Below are 16,962 nucleotides of genomic sequence, written 5' to 3'. Positions count from 1 at the left end.
AAATGTCACCGTGCGGCTTTGCCCCTGCACTCAGACATGTTTCTGCACTCTCCTCCAATCCCTATTGTGAATACAAGCATACAGTAAACTGCACTGTACTGTTACTGGGACACGATACTTTTCGTCTGCATATGTAAACAGAGCTGCTTTTTGTGAAGTGCTACATCTTTTTAAATGCAACAATGCAATCAGACTCAACACATGTCACCAAAAAGTTAGGAAGTTGTTCAAATTATAAATGTAAACAGAACAGAATGATTTGTAAATCTCACAAGCACAGAAAATATATCAAATGTACCAGCGTACCATTTTACGAGAAACGTAAAGTCATTTTGACCTCATAAAAGTTCTTTAATACTGTATAGCATGCCCTCTTTTTTACAAGAAGGAATTTTCTTTCTTTAATTTGTACAGTTTCTTAACATCTGCAGACTGATGAGATTAGTCCCATTCTTGTATTTTTGCAATATTTTTCATTCCATGATGCTGTTATGTAATAGACGCAGTATGAGGTTTAGTCTTGCTGCAATATGCATTTTCTTCCCTGAAAAAGACAACATCTGGATGGGTACATATGTTACTTCAAAACCTGTATATGTCTTTTAAGCTTGATGGTGCCTTTCCAGATGTGCAAGTTCCCAATTCCATCGACATTAATGCACCGCCATAACATCAAAGATGGGTTATCTTGGGGGGTTTTTTCAGCTGAGTGCTGATAACAAGCTGATGGTCTCACTCGTCTTTAGCCCAGAGGATGTGGTGTGCTGTTTTCCCAAAAAGGATTTTCAAACTTTGATTCGCCTGACCACAGAACAGTTTTTCACTTTACGTCGGCCTATTTCAAATAAGCTTTATTAGACGGCAGTTTGTTGTGAACTGTGCTCACAGACAATGATTTCTCTAAGTGTCCCAGCGGTCATTGAGTGATTTCGGTGACAGAAAGATGCAGTGCTGCCCGAGGGCCCAAAGATCACGGGCATCCAAAATCAAGATGAAGTCTTGCCTCTTGCACGTAGAGATTTCTCCAGATTTTCTGAATCTACTGATGATCATGATCATGATGATCATGATTACTGCAGATGATGAGATATTCAAAGTCATTCCAATTTTATGCTGAGGAACATTATTCTGAAATTGATTTACAATTTGTAGACAAAGTTTTTTTTGTCTACAGATTGGTGAATTTCTATCCAGCTTTACTTCTGAGAAATTCTGCCTCTCTAATATGCTCTTTTTATATCCAATCATGGTATTGATGACTGTGGCTAATTACTTAATTAGTTGCTAAATGTTCCTCCAGCTGTTTCTTTTTAGTATCACTTACTTTTGCAGCCATTTGTTGCCCTGCCTGAACTTTTTTGAAACCCGTTGCTGCCATCATATTCAAAATTGTCTTTTTTTTCTAAAAATGATAAATTTTTTCAAACATTTCATGTTATATTCTATTATATGGGTTCATGAGACTTGCATATCACTGCATTCTGTTTTTAGTTACACTTTACACAACATCTCAAGTTTTTTTGAATTGGAGTTTTACTACAATAATGGTTTACAAAACACCCATGTAACATCTAAAAATAAATTGTCGAACTGCAATCAACATTATTCTACAACATAGTTGATAACTGTCTGTGTACAAAGAGTCGGCTAGAACAGTTTGCATTTTGGGAGTCATTTTTAAGGTAGTTAATCCTCCCTTACTTTACCCACATTCTATATAGGTGTGTATGTATCTGGCTTCATGCTTTCTGTGCTTTCTAGGGCTCAGTCTCAATGATTACATATGTGCATGTCTAGATATATGTTTGAGTGCCTTAAATGAAATGTTTTGCGTATTTGTGGCGTCCCGCATACTGTATTTGCTTTAGTGTGATAATCACAGGGCACACAGATGCTCATTCACATCTCACTGTCTGAAAACCGTGACTTGTCAGCAACCAATAATTACACCCTTGTCTGTGAATCCTAATGTTGCACCATGCAGCGAGAAAAACCTCCATTTATGTCGCCTTCTGAGTATGCTGTTACTCTTCACAGATAGGCATGGAAAAATGACTAAGCAAAAAACAAAAATGAGAGGGTAAAATGACATATGATGCTTCTCGCTGAATTGATTTGTCAGTTTTTGGCAATTTAGCTTTTCTTTCAAATTGCCCTGAATGGTGTAATACATCATCATGCGCTCCTTGGGTGGATTTTAGTGCGAAATTATACAAGATGCATGGTCTTCATCGATGAAGACTGTAATATACAGGGCAGATACATAACACAGTGATTACATAGTGAGTAAATATATACAGATATCACACTGTAATGCAGGAAGGAAAACATAAACTGAACATATCTGCAGCATTTGGAGATGATTCATATTTGCTCATTCATTAGTACACCGGCGCAGCAGATACCGAGGCTACTGGGTGTTTTTCACTTTTTCCCCTCGCTGTTTTTCACTGCTGCTTCAAATCCCCTTCACTTACTTTTGAGACTTCTCTCTTTCTGTGTAATGCGTGTGTGTGTGTGTGTGCGTGTGTGTGTGTTTGGAGGCATTTCAAAGCCCGGGAGCAAGTGAAGGCAGGCACAGAGAGGCAGTGGCGGTTATGCAACGCTGGATATTTATAAACCATCCTCCCTCCTTCCTTTTTCTCCCCTTCTTCCCTTCCTTTTCTAGTCTCTGTCTCCTTAGCCCCTCCTCCCTCCTACTCTCTCCTGCTCCTGATAGCACGCAGAGCCAGCCTGATGTCCAAACATTAGCAGTGCCAACCTCTCTGCCCACTGCTTATGACAATGCAGCCATGTTTCTCCCTATTGGGAACCTTGACAATTGTGGCAGGTGGTTGTTACTCAAGAGGGGCGATGGCAAACAGTTAGCATTAACACACAGAGCCACAGCTGCACCGCAAATTGTCACCCTGTCGCAAATTGTGGCCAGAAATTATACACTGCCTCGCTATTCAGATGGAGTGGATTGTCAACATTTTTTAGTTCAGCCACACAGAAGGGAAAGAGTAAAATGTGTGTTATAATCTTCATGTTCAATTAATGTTCACATATGCCAATCCAAGAATACTCCACTTTGGGTGTGCTTGTCTCTTTGCATGCACAAATATCAAAGTTCTCTGACTGAACTGTTATATACTTGTTTTTCTGTCCCCTCTTAACCTTGCTTCTCACCCAAAAAAGACAACAAATTCACATCTTTGCTTTTCTGTATGGTACTTTCTTTAAGAATATTTCACGATCAAAACACTTGTAAACTGCATGAACTGCATCTTAAAGCATTACAAAACAAGTCTGGCCCTGAAGTAATTTCTTGAGTGATGGTATTTTTTTTAAACCTCGTTCTAGTCACACCTAAAGTTCCATTTCAGTGGGGAAAAAATGTTGCCAAATGAGGAAAACATAACTTTCAAGATGATAAATATTCATATCCTGCTCTTTTATTGCCTTTATTCTCTCTCTCTCTCTCTCTCTCTCTCTCTCTCACACACACACACACACACACACACACACACACACACACACACACACACACACACACACACACACACACACACACACACACACACACACAACAATGTTTCTGAACATAAATAAATATATTAGCCATACATGGCTAAACCTCTCTGCTTCTTGCTTGCTTCTTCAGTAAGAATTGACTGTGCATTCATTCTTTTCCTTCCTACGCCTGTTTAGCCATCAGTTTTTATCTGTATGACCATGAACTTAAACTTGTCCTTGAATTCAACAGGTTCATTTCTAAGTTATTATCCTGATTTTGTCAACCAGTATTGATAGAAAGTAGCTAATGGACTTAAGCCCAGTTAGTTGGATAATAAACACTGTTTCTAGTTGACTTTTTAATATGAAGGGTGACTTACATTTAAACATGATCAAAAGTTTTGACTGCTACATACATAATTGTGCACCAAAATACTGTGACTGAAGCCCAATGTAAGAGGCAAAATCATCCAAGAATATCAGCAAATGGGTGAAAATCCAGCCAATATCTAAAGAAAGACCTTTGCTTAAAAAATTATTAGAGGCAAAATATAAAGAAATACAGGGTGATGACTCAAGATTTTTCCACAGAACTCTATTCAGCCTGCATGACTTTTTAGAGCTTAAAAGTCAGTTTTTTTCTTTTCTTTCCTTTTTGTTCTTTCTTTTTTTTAGAAAAAATAAATAAATAAATAAAAAACCTTAAGAATCATTCCAAAAATCCTTCTTTATCATAGAAGAAAAACATGGTTGCATAGTGTAGTAGTCACATTAGCTGGACATTTTAAGTTTTGCAGCTTACATTAGAGTTGATACATACATCTTTAACTATACTTTTAGTCTTTTACTTTTGCTTTTGGAGATGTTACAAAATACCAACTTAAATATATGACTATGGCTAGATACCTGAATGAGGAGAGGTTTAGCGTGCAGTGAATGGAGTTTTAAAGCAAGACAATACAACTTCAGCTATTTCAGTTAATCATCTCATTGTGACATCACTCACACTTCAATTCTTTCAATATCTTTCATTGTCTTTTAAATAACTGGTATGTGTATATATATATATATATATATATATATATATATATATATATATATATACATACATGTTATCAGATTCTTTGATAACATGTCAAGCCTATTTTCCCCCAAATCCCAGACTCTCCTATTACTTAGCCTAAAACTGTGTACTTTGTGGAAGCTGAAGTGACAGTTTCTACTGCTACTTTTAAATTCTGATTCAATTATAAGGAGCTATTGCGCAACTACAAATCCATTTTTTTTGTTCTATTATTCATGCCCTCCTCTATTCCCCTGACAACCAAGACTTATGGATATTGTAGTGTTTACCTTAGTCTGCAATGCCAAGATGATAGATGAGGTATGAAACAAACTTGATAATAATTACATGTAAAACCAGTAGCTGTAACTCTGTGGAAACAGAAGCTGGTGTTCTCCCTATTTAATGGGCATACCGACTGATAAACATTTTCTTTAAAAAAAAAAGCTTCCGTGAAAGGCTAGCTGTACTGTAAGTACCTGAAGGCCTCAATGAGACGTTCCACCTTCTGGGCTTCCCCCTGGACACGAATGTGGGCCTGAAACTTCCTCAGCGCTTCGTCCAGCTCCATGCCTGAGAAATCCATCTCATCCACCACACAACTGTGAAGTACAGAGAGGCAGCGGTGAGATAAGCAAAGAGCATAGGAGATAGGAAAATATATTACAATTTATAGCCAAATTCACTAGAGGTTGAGTAGAGGTTGCCCCTTCACTGGTGGGCTAGATGAATGTGTGGATGAACACCCAAGATAAAGGATGCAAAAGTCTCACTCATCTGCTTCCCAGTCACAGCACTACTCTGCTTACTGCAGGTATTAGCCACGCACGGACACCAGGGATAAGACTGGGCCCGGCTATCTTCTTGTGCCACAGCTGCTAAGACACACATATACACACACATGCACACACAATGCCTCAGAGCAGAAAATCCTCCTATTACCTGACAACCCAAGCTTAATTACTTTAATTAAAAAAAAGCAAAATATCCTGTCCAATGAGTTCAAGGGAGATAAATACAAGAAGGGCAATTTGGAGGTGAAATGAGGTTTGAAGTGGAAGGTGACTTTGGAAACACCATGGGGGCAGGGTTAAAGTTTTCCTGGCTGTGATGTGAGGTTGCCTATTGAGGTACAATTCTAATTATTTATCCTGCCCATACCAATTCAAGATTAACTAACTAATTAACACACACTTAGTGGTTGTAGTGTAGTAGCAGTAGGGGTTAAATGCTTTAAGGAGAAAAGATAGCGTTGATAGTAAAATCGTCAATAAATAAATAAGTAGCGGGGTCAAGACATTATCCTTTGCCTCTGATCTTTTCTGCTTGCAGTACTGCGGGAAATGGGGAGATGCACAGACACACTCTACATTAAGATGGATTACTGTGAACAAAGGGAGTTAATGAGGTGAGTACTTGACTGTGACACATGCTGCTCCAGCAGAAAAGCATCAGATAGCTGAGTCTTCAGTCCTGCCATACACATACAGTATAACACACAGCACTGCAGAGCACAGCAAATTCTGTTCACACCGACAACATCACTGTCCAGGCTTTGGAGAGGCCGATCCACGACTGATAGTGTTCCCCTGTGTGTGGGTGTGTGTAGTTTTTTCTAACCATGTATGGTTTTATTGCATTGGCAGTGTGTTTGCAATCATTGTCATGCTGGAAAATGAAGCTGTTGCCAATCAGATGTTTTCCAGATGGTATTGCATGGTAGCTCAAAATCTGTCTGTACTTTTTATGTTCATATTAACATTTGTTTTGATTAGACCCATAACACCAATGGATTCATAGGTCAGTGTTAAGTGGTTTAACCAACAAAACAGCATTCCTACGGAAATGGTCGGGTAAAAGAAATGGACTGAAAATGAGTTAAAAAGCAGCCAGTCTACAAAGTAAGACAGTTTTCAGTAAACCTGGAGAACTATTTCTAAAGACTACCTTAAAAATGATAAGTCTGGCTCCTTGTAAGCAACATACAAAGAAACAATTGCACAGTACCGTGCAAAAGTATTGCTAACTGATTTACTGTACATCTCTATTACTACTTACAGCAACACTGCTACCAACTTTATTAATATTAATTCCAATTATTAAATGCACTATATCTTGAAATAATTCTGCCAGTCAACTCATTAGAGCTACTAATAGTGTGTAATGGTGTGGAAATTCAAGGAGAACGAGGGAAAGAAAAGTTTCTTCTTCTTGTCGACTAACAAGAGAAGCTAGTTGTTTTACCCCTGTGTTGCTTCATGCTCCTGTAAAGCACAGAAATAAAGCCCTGGTGTCCTCCCAGGGTGCAACATAACCAACCAAGTGTAAACGAACATAAACAGTGAGTGACAGCAAAACTTAAGTGATCTCAGGCGAGAGTCTCCAGGTCAAAAGTGTGTTTGTGTCCCCTTTGGGCCTTTGAACAGAGACTCGGCTGGCTGGTCAAAAGGCTCGAGGATGGTAGTGCACTGGTAATATATTGGTATTTTTTATTAATTTTTTGCAGACCTATATTTACATGTTGTGGCTTCCTGCTACTTACATTAAGTGAAATATGTGAGTAAATCATAGAGTGTATAGATGCCTAATGGTTGCTTTGTGACTTCAGTAATTACTTTACTGATGACTTTAGGGACTCAGTCGCTAGTTTTAGATCAAATCAACATTTAAACTAAAGCAGGGTATGTTTTACTCTTCAGTTGACAGTTTGGTTTCACTCAGGTAACCGCTTGCTTGTCACATCTAGTTTCAAAAAACCAAGATGACAAATTTGTTCAGCCTGAAGTTTCACAATGACTCTTGGGTGAAACTTAGCTAAGCCTATCGTTTATATACAGTTAATTAGCTGAATATTAAGAAAAAAATTTTTGCTGTTCCTTTTTCAGCAAATAGAAAAGAAGCTGTTACAGCCACAAAGTTGCTATTCTTTCATATATGATGCACTTTTAAGTTATTTCAGACTGTACACAACTGCATTTCCGCACAATGTTGGTTACATCTTTCAGTCTTTCCTTCTGCTTAAATGTACAGCTAAGCAAATAGACACCAATAGGACACCACAGGTTGGCCTTAAATGGTAACAAATTACCATACATTTGTTTCAAGTATCTTTGGTTGGGTCATTTATGAGCACAAAATAGCAGACGCGATCATTATCTAACCTTTTATTATCTATCCCTGCTCATCTTATGCAAAGTCATGGGCGTTTTTAGATATACCAATGAAACCTAACCTGCATGGTTTTAGAGAGTGGATAGCACAGATTTTTTCTGACCTTCATTGCTCAATGCTGCATTAATAGAGATAGTGCAATTAATAATTACACTTAAGTAACAGACAGGTCAAATTGTGCATATTGTCAACAAATTATAGCACTTAGAGAAAAATTAAAGGCTCATAAAAGTTAAGCTCATACTATGTGCAGTGAGCCTGGATTGATCGTCTTCTTTATCAACTCGTCAACTGTCAGACCACCCTGATCGCCCTCTTCATGACTCACTTCCTTGCTCCACCACCTCTCTCTCCCTTCTTCCCTGGCTGTCACTCCTTGTTTATGTAATGTCAGACGAGATGCTCTTTAGCCTAAGTACATCAGCCCTTTCCTCCCCCCTTACATCTCTCCCCATACACTCTGGCATAATTACACATCTGCATGGGAAAACACACGCACACATAAAACACAAACACAAACACACGCTATCATTGACTCGCTTGCAGTGCCTTGGAGAGAAATAGACACATCTGTCTGCAGAACGCCACTTAAACTGTACTTTATGTTTACAAAGCTGCGATGGCAGGTATGCATACAGATACATATGAAAATAAAAAGACATAAAAGGCCAGATGGAGCCATATTTTAAGCAGCCAATGAGTAGATGACAGGCTGAAAACAAGATCTCATTTTTCATGCTAAACAAGTACACCGTGTTATCAGTAAATGAGTCCTTGGGGTGTACATTTTCTGGCACCCAAATCTATAACCACAAATTGGCTTAATTGTCTTGAGACATTTTAACTATTGTTGTTTATGCACCAAGAAATGTGAAGGGAATGAGACTTAGTTTGCTTTATGAGGAGAGGAGGGAGATACCATAACCACACACATATTGACGCAAGGCTAGGTCACATGCACACACAGTCTCCCTGTACATGAAAAGTCACATGCTTGCAGACACGTGCACACACACACACACGCACACACATACACACACACAGACTCACATATCCACACCGACTCATTCAGGCTCAGTAAATCACCATGAGTGATTTTCACATTAGACTGCTATCCCTCACCTGCTCTCCTGTGACTGCACACTTTATCGAAAGTGCTCTCACACACTTTTCACTCTATCACAGTCCTCTTCAACATCACTTTCACCCCGAGTGCTGCTGTTTGAGTGCTGCAGGGAAAATATATATATATATATATACCAATATCACCTGCGCTGGGAATATATCTGTGGTGTGAATTTGAGCTTGAAGCCTTAAGAGCATATTCCTGTTAATAAAATGTCTTTGAAACCATGACGGTGTCCGTTTGAGAAAATATGGATATTAGATGAGCATGAGCTGGAATGAACAACTTGGTAGAGTGCTATGGAGTGTTTGTCTGACCTTGCAAAGACTAAGCCCGTTCTTGGTTTTGTAACTTGTACAAAAAGGCGGGAGATAAAAAGAAAGATCTTCACAACCTCATTGAGCTGATATGCAAATTTAGACATAATTGGTGGAGCGCAGAATTTAACAGAGTAGAGGCAATTAGTGAGATAAAGCAAGGAAGGTGTTGAAAGATGGAAATAACTGAAGACGAGGACGGGAGAGGGATCTTTGTACTTTAAAAGCAAATAAAAGGCAATAAAGTTAATGACCTGGAATTAATTTGCAGGGGGAAGTGAGTTGTGTGTGTGTGTGTGTGTGTGTGTGTGTGTGTATGCATATGAAGGAGACATTAGTTCTTGTTCTCTAAACCCCAAAGTTCATGTGTTTGTTTGTTTTTTTCTTCATTTATCTCATGTATCTATATTTTGTTGCACATAACACTTGTTTTTGAAAAGCATTCATAACCAAAATGCAAATCCATTCAGCTTCCAAATGAATTTTAGTGGACTGTGAGGTTCTTGAGACAAATATACCTGTACACAAAGACCAAGAAACGTCTACATCAAATATTAAAGTCAGATGAAAACAGTCATTTTTCAGATCTTAAAAACAGTCGCATGATGGCTTCTGTAACTCTCGAGGAGCTCTGTCAGTACTGGAAAAGCGTCTTCCTGTTATCACAATTATCTGGGCTGAGACTTAAAAAGTGTTATTGATGCCATACAGCTGGAGTTTTAGGATCCTGCATTTTGAAGTGAACCACACAGTGGGAACTCAGATATCTAAAGATATCTAAAAGCCTGATTTTGCTCTCAAGATGATCAGACTAAAGATGCTGCTGTGGTGCACCATGGGAAGTGACCACATGAACCTTTCAGATGAGTGATAAACCACCAGGATATCCTGGTATTAGTTTTTGGTTTAATTTCAGCTATCCTATCGAAATCAAATTGATAGTTTTGTATTATTTAAATAGAATCTAATTATTGGGAAAATGTTAAAAGAGCTACTTTTGGTCTCAGCAGCGAGCCATGTTGTATCTCACTGACAGCCATTGGAAGGCTGCCAAGTCGGCACCACAGAGATGGAAGGACTCATTAAACAAACCTGTGCTATGGCCTACATGCAGTGCAAAGACTTTCTGCTGTTAGCAGTTATTATAAAAAGTGGAGACTACACAGAATTAAACTACAGTGATGCTACCTTTACATGCACTTTAATGTGTTGCAGCTGACCAGCTAATGAATGCAGCTGTCTTTGCTAGCAACGAAAGCAGTCACAAGGTTTTTTTTCTTATTTCACCTAGTGGCCAGTGATCAAATTACACAGTCTCTATGGGCCTAACATTCAAACTCCACACAAGGACCCTACCTGAGTTTGAGCCCACGTCTCTGGCGCTTTTACAAACTACTGTATTATCAGTCCATAGATTTCATAAGGAGTCAGCCAAAATGTTTTCACATAGCATACAAGTAGCTATGGAGAGCAGTGAGCAAGAAACCAAATACTCGAGTCAGACGCAGCCTCTCAATATGCCCAACACGTATCAGTACCAAACACACACACAGATAAAGCAGTGCCTTATCTCCCACACTTCAGTACATCTACCCTATGTTCTAAATGGAAATGGAAGTTTATGAAATCTCAAAAGTAAAATTTATGTTATCAGATCACAGATAAACTGTTCCTTGTTTTTCACTTCTGCTCTATATTAACAACAGTTTTAACATGAATGTGATAAAGATGAGTAAAATGTTATTAGGCCAGGAAAATGTTACTTTTACTTCATGTCAACCTCCTTTAATTTCTGTAGTAGTTCTTGCCCTGCAAGTCAACCTACATTTGCGAGCTTAAGAATCAGACAAGAGCTCATTTTTGAATTTTGGATCTTAGCACTTCAATTTGAGCTTATTTCAGATGTGTTTATGACAATGGAAACTATAATGAAATGACCGCAAAAAATCACACATAAGTGGATAGTGAAGTTATAATTTAGGCTTCACAATTGAGTTTCAGAGAATAATAAGACCCCAAGCTAGAGCTGTGCACAGCTTGTGTCTAATAAGGCTTCATGAAAAAGGATAGATTACTGAGAAAAGATCCTCCAAAATGATTTGGGGAATCAATGTCTGCAGTCCTGTGGGCTACTCACTCTAGGACATCTCTGTTGAAGGGCTTCTTGCTGTTGCCGAGGAACTCTCCAATCATTTGTCGACTCAGGCCCTTTCGCTGTAGCAGAAAGTGGGCAACACCAATGGGCGTGTCTGGGATGAAGCCTCTTGAGATCAGGAACTGAAGGCCCTTGTCAGGGTTTCTGAGACAAAAAGGAAAGGGGAAACGTCAGTGAACTAAAGTGAGCTAGTGGTGTGACTTGCATGATGTAGAGTGTAGATATAAACCTTCCAGTGGCCACACTCTACATCTATATTTACAATCACACTGCATACCTCTCTTGTGCTATCTGTAAGTGAACTCCTTTCAGAACAGAAAAACAACAACAGCAACCAGTGCGCTGCCAACCTACAGCACATGCTAACAACTGCAAGTCTGGATGAAGATTTGGATCATGCAATAAGGGCAACTTGGTTCTTCTTGCAACAGAAAAGCCTTTTTTCCACCCTGTAGCAGAAAGATAATGGGTGCAGTCACACCATTCTCCAGCTCTGACACACTGCTGTGGAGATAAATCTGGCTATGTGAGCAGTGGTTTGACGCTGTGCAGCTGCAATATTATGTCCTGAAAAATTGGTGAAATTCATTCAGCCGTGACAGATGATTTTTTTCTGTATCATATTGAACCAAAATTAGCAGAATTAAAAAGTCATTTTGTTCAGAACAGCGGTTAGCGACATTGCATATGCCAGTGTGACAGAAATAGGAACAAAAATAACAAAGGTAATCGTTTGTCGCAAAAGTTGTAGGAAGTGTTAAACAAGGATGCTATTTTTTGGTTATCTTTTAATTATTCAAATCATAACTGGGCTAGAATTTATATCCACAGTATATACTGTAAGTATTTCTTTGCAAAGATGAGGATTTTGGTCTGAAAATCTTACAGTGAACACCTACAGAGTGTTAGTGTAGATAAACATACATAAGGCTGTGTATAGTTACTCCCCTGCTGAATTACAACTTTAATTAACAACTACAACACAACACTCTGCTAAATTTAGAAGATATAACAAGAATCACAACTGCCGCCTTAGGAAGCAACTTTAAATCCACTTGTATACACAGATATAAAATATTCCTCTACCACAGAATTTCTTTCACCATGAGAGAAAAAACCCCTCAAACTTTGACTTTTGCTTACATTTTTCATTCAAATGTGATAAAATTTTGATGAATTCATCATTAAAACGAGACTGGCTATGCTCAAAATGATGCCCTTGTTCACTCATTTGTCACTAGCTTTATAGTATAGTATAGCTATTATACATTTTGTGAATGGCTATTAGTTAATGCTAAGAAACTAAGAAATTGATTCTAAATTGGTTAGATCACATCACTGAGGCAGTTAGTATCTAACTCGTTGATGTAATTTATGTGCTCACTAAATGGTCTTATTTCGCTGTTTTTGTGTGTTATTAGGTTGAAATATGAAAACAACATAGAGCACTCGAAAGAACATACTTTGGAACATTAAAACAGTATGTTATTGAGCCATTTCTGGTGGACAATAAATAATGCTTTTTGTAACAGTGTCACTGGTAATAAAAAAAGGTATCTATCCTAGGTCACTTACTGTGTACAGCAACTAAAACCTAATTACAAAGCTGTTTCTGCAAACATTAGCAACTTAGTGATTCATAATTTTGGTCAATTTTACAAGTGTCTCCTCCTCAAGGTGGCATTTCTGTGAATTTTGCCTATTCTGTTTTTTGGGTTATTCTGACATCACATAGATATATGAACCTCCTTACTAACATGTGCTTAGGTCTGTCTCAATCATTTTGAAAGTTTTTGAAGGAATATAAATGCTTTAGAAAGCATTTTAGTTTTTAGGAATAATTTTAGATTCACATCTTAAATTTGGCAAGCATTTAAAGAAGATTTCTAAGACGGTAAAGGCTAATCTGAATTGTTTTAAGCTAATTCGGCACTATATACCCACTTCAGCAGCTCAGTTATTTATGCATTCCATGATATTCTCTCATTTTTCATATTGTATGACAGTTTGGACCCAAGCACTACCATCTACAATTCAGCCTGTGGTATCCTTATATAACCAATCTTTAAAAATAATGGATAAAAAATCTGTTTGGTGGCATCACTGTCACATGTTAAAGAAATATAATCTACTTAGTTTTAAGAGTTTTAATCATTTGTGCTTTCTTAAATTAGTCTTTAAATGTATAAATAGGAGAGTGTCTTAATAGGTACATCCAGAGACAAGATAGTAATCGTATTACTAGGAGCATGGTGAACGGCAACTGCAAGATATCATATCACAGATCTACATTTGGTCAGTCAGCTTTTTCCATAAAGGCTTGCCATCTGTGGAACACACTTCCAACCGAAATCAAATTGATTACAGACATCAGATCCTTTACATTGAAGGTTAAAGTTTGGTTAAAGGGAAATCAGAGATGTAGTCATTTTAACTAATGATTTTTAATTTTATTTTAATTCATTGTCTATTAATTGTAATTGTATCTATGATGTAATTTGGTTTTATGAAAATGTATGTTTTATTGTATGAGAATTAAGAAATTATTTTACTGCTACAATATATTCTTCATCATTAACATTGCATTAAATTGTTTATTAAAGCTACTAGCATCATATTAACCTTTTTATTACAGGTGCAGCCATAATCATTGTATACACACATTGCATGTTGTGCTCATTAAGAGTTGACGCTCAGTCTATTGAAGGTTTCAAGCTTTGTGAAGCGCGATGTCTTCACAATCTATTGTGTGGGTGACTTGGAGCAATAGAAGGTTAAAACAGCATTCACGCTTACAAACATATGATTTAAACATAGGCCAGGCCAAAGGCCTGGAATTCATTTAGCTTCAAACTGCATTTGAGCTTGCCTAGTAACAAGTGACAGAAGAAGAGTCAAGAAAGTGTAAAGTCCCCAGGGACTATTCGGAGAATGAATTTAATTACCATGTTTGGAAGAATGTCTTAGAAAGAGGAACGTCTCTGTCTATTTTAGCTATTTTTACTGTAATTGATGCATATTATGTTCATTTGTGACACTGAAGGGGCTGAACCTTGACATGAATAAAACCATTCTGAATTGGGTTGTTCGAAGAAGATCTATGCTGATGTTTTGCAGTGTACATCTTCCCACGCGTGCTCAATAAATCATCATTTGACTGAACTCTTCTGGGCCAGTGTTGGTTTTGTTCCTTCCCTCAGTATTTTAGAATCGGAACAATTGTAAAATGTATCTATTTTGATTGTAAGCCCAACAAGGGACAATTGTTGAAAATTAGCAATAGCTATAAACTTATGTGCGTTACATCAGTTTCATGTTTTGTACTTGGACTATGTTAAACTGCGCTGTCCCTTTTAAATAAATAAATTCAAATTCATCTTGAATCTGAATAGTGGAATTTGAAAATCGCACATGCTCAAAGATTTTGAGCCTGTAGCCTTATTTAAACTAGTGTGACTAGTATGCTAGTTTATGGTGGCTAATCTAAAAAAATGTTAACAAGGTTTACATTAGAGTAAACCTTAAGTTAAATTAGTACTGGTTTTAAACAGACATAACTGCAATACTTTGTTAACTTTATGCTCTACATTTCCTCTGATACAGTATAGTTTAGCTATAGATTGTATATAAAGGAACTTCTATACTGATAATTCTGTGGTTTTAGCATTGACTTTATGTCCAAGATCATGGGATCAAGTTTATTTATTTTCACTTTATTTTTACACCAGCAGCTGGTTTAATCTTAATACTCTGTTGCTCACATATAGCAGCTGCTACTGGCATCACCATCTGTTACCAAAAAAATACTGAAGTATTTTTTTAACAGCACTTGTTGGATCACATATATACTTTGTATTAGTTGTTGGCTAACATGATTGAATTTTTCTTTAATGTACAGTCATTACATTACAGGATATTATTCGAATATAGTCCAAGTTCTAAAATGAATACAACCTCAGAACAACAACACATGACCTATGATAACACATGATGTGTAATTATCTATTTAATAAAAAGTACTGTAAGCCAAAATGTAGAAGCAGTGTGTGAAAAACAAAGTTTAACTTATGATCCATCAGCTTTTAGAGCCACCTTTAGGAGCAGCACCTTTAAAGAAATGTTTTCTGTATGACTTCATCAGGTTCTCAGATCATTGTGGAGGACTTTTGGCCCACTCATTTTACTTCATTGAGATTTGTGGTGATTCATTCATTCTCTCAAAATTAGCTCTCATTTCAATCAGGTTGACTTCTGGGCTTTGACTTGACCATTGCAACACTATGATACTTTTCTTTTTCAGTCATTCTGTTATAGATTTTCTTCTGGGATTTGGATCATTTTATTGGTGCATGATTACATTATGGACAAACATCTTCACTTGGGTCTCCAGAAGTCTTGAGGTTGGTTCAGATGCAACTTTGGAAACCCAACCTGTCCTACCATTTTCTTTACCTAACAAGACTGAGCAATACTTGTTCAGTCTTTTTTATTTGTACAGTAATGAACGTTAACATTTAACATGCTAACGCCTGTAGAATCTAAGATGAAGCTCTTGGATTTTCTTTCCAGTTTCTTTGAACATTGCAAGGTCTGACCCTGGGGTGATTTGCTCGTACATGTGCTCCTGGAGGACTGGCAGATGTCTTGAATGTTTTCCACTTATGAATAATCTTTCTCATTGTAGACTGATGGACTTCAGATTGTTTGGAAATGCTCTTGTAGCCCTTCGCAGACAGATGGACAGCAGCTGCTTCTTTAAGATTGCTGATGTTGTTCCCCCTTAGCATTATGTTAAAACACACCTGATTGCTCCAGGCCAGCAAACTTCCAAAACTTCTGCTTTTATAAAGGTGCTCACACTTGCTAATTATCAATTATTAGCATTTGATTAGCAGCACCTATCTTCTTAGTGGCTTAGTTTTTGTTGTATTTGTATTTAACCTTGTAAGGACTATTTTTACATTTTTTTTTTATTATATCTTGATAGGTAAAATGCTCTTATAATGTGTTTACTACTTTTCTTAGTTCGCAGTGCTTCGTTCTGTTACCTAATGTGTTTAACTGGTGACTGGTGCTAATTCTTTTAACTCTTTGATGTAGGTATAAAGTCACTGTTACAGGACGAACGCATGGTTACCTCACTATATTGCTCTTTACATATTCCAGAAGAGGCATATAATTCATCAAGCTAACATATGTAAATGAATGTCGGTATCCCTTGGATACAGAGACAAAAACTCATTTGGGACTGTATGTATTTAATGCATGAGTAGTGCATGGAAACATTTATTTTACTGAGTGATGAGGTGCACTCACATGCTCATGCTTCAGAAAATTGTCGAAATATCTCAGCGGGCCTATGAATCATTGTTTTCAAAAGAGAGTACATCTCCCTGTCCAGCATCCGTTCAGGAGATTCAAGAGCTTTCAGTTGACTACATGGCCAAAGTTATAGATGAATAGAGGGCTAATATCTTAACTATTTATAACCCTATAGCTGCTCCGGGGAGGCTGCTGCATTATTGTCACAGCTGTCCCACTCCAGTCTTCATACAGTGTTTAAACTACAGCCTTTACATAAGAGAGTGTGTACCAGAGCTAATGGGTTTAGTGAGGCAAGGGCAGGACAGAG

At 37.5% G+C, this 16,962-nt stretch overlaps 1 protein-coding gene across 2 annotated transcripts in view; it reads right to left on the bottom strand.

Annotated features, from left to right (window-relative positions):
* iqsec3a (IQ motif and Sec7 domain ArfGEF 3a) overlaps nucleotides 1-16,962 on the bottom strand; it is a 125,765-nt gene that overhangs the window by 26,968 nt on the left and 81,835 nt on the right. For both annotated transcript variants that reach the window (XM_031726513.2, XM_039600728.1), the window contains exons 4-5: nucleotides 11,313-11,474; nucleotides 5,041-5,163 (exon numbers count right to left, since the gene is read on the bottom strand). In XM_031726513.2, coding sequence (XP_031582373.1) covers nucleotides 5,041-5,163; nucleotides 11,313-11,474 — 285 coding nt within the window. The remainder of the gene's footprint in view (nucleotides 1-5,040; nucleotides 5,164-11,312; nucleotides 11,475-16,962) is intronic.

This window comes from Oreochromis aureus, linkage group 17 (genome assembly GCF_013358895.1).
Source record: "Oreochromis aureus strain Israel breed Guangdong linkage group 17, ZZ_aureus, whole genome shotgun sequence".
Lineage (NCBI taxonomy): Eukaryota > Metazoa > Chordata > Actinopteri > Cichliformes > Cichlidae > Oreochromis > Oreochromis aureus.
This window is presented reverse-complemented; position numbering and strand designations above follow the sequence as displayed.